This window comes from Petaurus breviceps, unplaced genomic scaffold, assembly GCF_028583685.1.
Source record: "Petaurus breviceps papuanus isolate PSGF00001 unplaced genomic scaffold, PetGlider_PUasm1.0 77, whole genome shotgun sequence".
Lineage (NCBI taxonomy): Eukaryota > Metazoa > Chordata > Mammalia > Diprotodontia > Petauridae > Petaurus > Petaurus breviceps.
Genome location: NW_027186492.1, coordinates 7,488,738 through 7,490,439, shown reverse-complemented (window position 1 = coordinate 7,490,439; position 1,702 = coordinate 7,488,738). Strand labels below are relative to the sequence as shown.

The following is a 1,702-nucleotide window of genomic DNA, read 5'->3' as shown; positions in this document are numbered from 1 at the left end:
CCAAAAAATCTTAGGGTGGGGGGAGGGAGGCAAAGAGGTTGTGTGTTTTAATGCAAGAGGTAGGAGGTTGGGCTGAGGATAATCCCTGATAAGGAGAGGTGAGGGTCCCTCCGACTTTGGGGGCTCTTGGTGAATAAATGAGGTGCCCTTCAAAACGGAAGGGATAGGGAAGAGGGAGAGCCTGGTCCTTTAGCGGTATTAGGGTGCAGCCTCCCGGGCTGAGAGCAAAAGGCAGCAAGGGTACCTGCACCCAGCACTGGTCCGATGCTAGTTTCGTGTTACTGGACTCAGGAAAGGGGCGGGACAGCAATTCTGTAGGGGAGCCTGGATCTCCTGCAGGTCAGGACAATGCAAGGCTACTGAACCCAACCTGGTCCCTCGCTCCTGGCCCGGCGGGAGGGGCAAAGCGTTCTCAGAACAGCCAGGAGAAAAGCGCCCCTGGTTCGGGATGCCAGAGGGACGGGTCTGCTCTCCTCGATCCCGAATCCTTTATTATCATTGGTTCTAGTCTCTGTCTTTCACTCCCGGCACCTCATCTTTATTAGCTCTCCCTACCGCCACTCATTCTCGCCGCGCTGGCTCTCATTGGCTTCCTTGCCACGAAGGCCCCGCCCCACAAGCTGAGCTCCGGCCGAGGGGCGCTGAAAGGAGAGCGGGGCGCGGAGCAGAGCAGAGCCGAGCAGCAGTCTTTGGGTTTGCGGGCGGCCGGCCGGCGGCAGCGGCGGTGACCGAGGAGGAGGAAGAAAAGGAGGAGAGGAAAAGAGAGGAAGCGCGGCCCGGCCGGAGTGATGGTGCAGGTGCTCGGGGCCGGCGCCGCGCTGCCCCACTGAGGGGCGTCTGCTCTGGTCCGGGGTCCGCAGCGCCACTGCCGCTGCCGCCGCCGCCGCCGCCACCGCGTCGCTCCCGGGGGCGGGCTGGCTGGCGGACGGGCGGGAAGATGCTGAGCAGGTTGATGAGCGGCAGCAGCAGGAACCTGGAGCGCGAGTACAGCTGCACCGTGCGACTCCTGGACGACAGCGAGTACACCTGCACCATCCAGGTCAGCAGCCCCCGCGCCCTCGCCCACCCACCCAAAGCGGGCGCCGCCGTCGGCTCTCCGTCACCCTTCCCCCTGCAGCAGTAGCGGCAGCAGCTCCGGGGTAACTTGGCTCGGGGCCGCTCGCTTCCCGTCGCCTCCCTGGGCTTTGTCCGTGGACCGGCTGCGGCTCAGCTGGGGGGGCTTTTACGGAGGAGAGGGGGAGTCTCCCTCAAACCACTCCTTCACAGGAGCGGGACGCGATGCCCCCTTTCTTTCTCTTCTCCCCACTTTTGTCTCCCTAGGCTCTCTTGGATTGGGGCAGGCGATCCCCAAGTGTGCTGCAGACTCAGGTGCAGCCCCTTGTCCCGAAGACCCTCCCCACCCGTCTAGTAGACCCTCCCTCCCCTTTTGGGTGCTGGAGAAACCCAGCCTTGCGCCGTCCCTGCTGCTGTGGGCACACAAAAAGCCCGCCCGGAGAGGGAGCTGTCCCCTGGGCAGGGCACCCCTACTGAACGCACTCTTGGGAACGGGGAGGTATTTGGCCCGGTCGCACCGTCGGAGCTGGGGCTTTCTAAGTCCATGGACACAGGCAGCAGACACTCAATCTCGGGGTAGCCGGCCGAGCTTCTGCTCCTGCTGCTGGGATGGGACTCGGGAAGGACAGAAGGACTGGGGGGGGGGGGG

At 64.1% G+C, this 1,702-nt stretch overlaps 1 protein-coding gene across 1 annotated transcript in view; it reads left to right on the top strand.

Moving 5' to 3' along the window:
- The first annotated feature begins 843 nt into the window (after positions 1-843).
- Positions 844-1,702, top strand: part of FRMD5 (FERM domain containing 5) — a 384,746-nt gene continuing 383,887 nt past the window's right edge. The window contains exon 1 of the mRNA XM_069105921.1: positions 844-1,039. Coding sequence (XP_068962022.1) covers positions 938-1,039 — 102 coding nt within the window. The 5' untranslated portion in view covers positions 844-937. The remainder of the gene's footprint in view (positions 1,040-1,702) is intronic.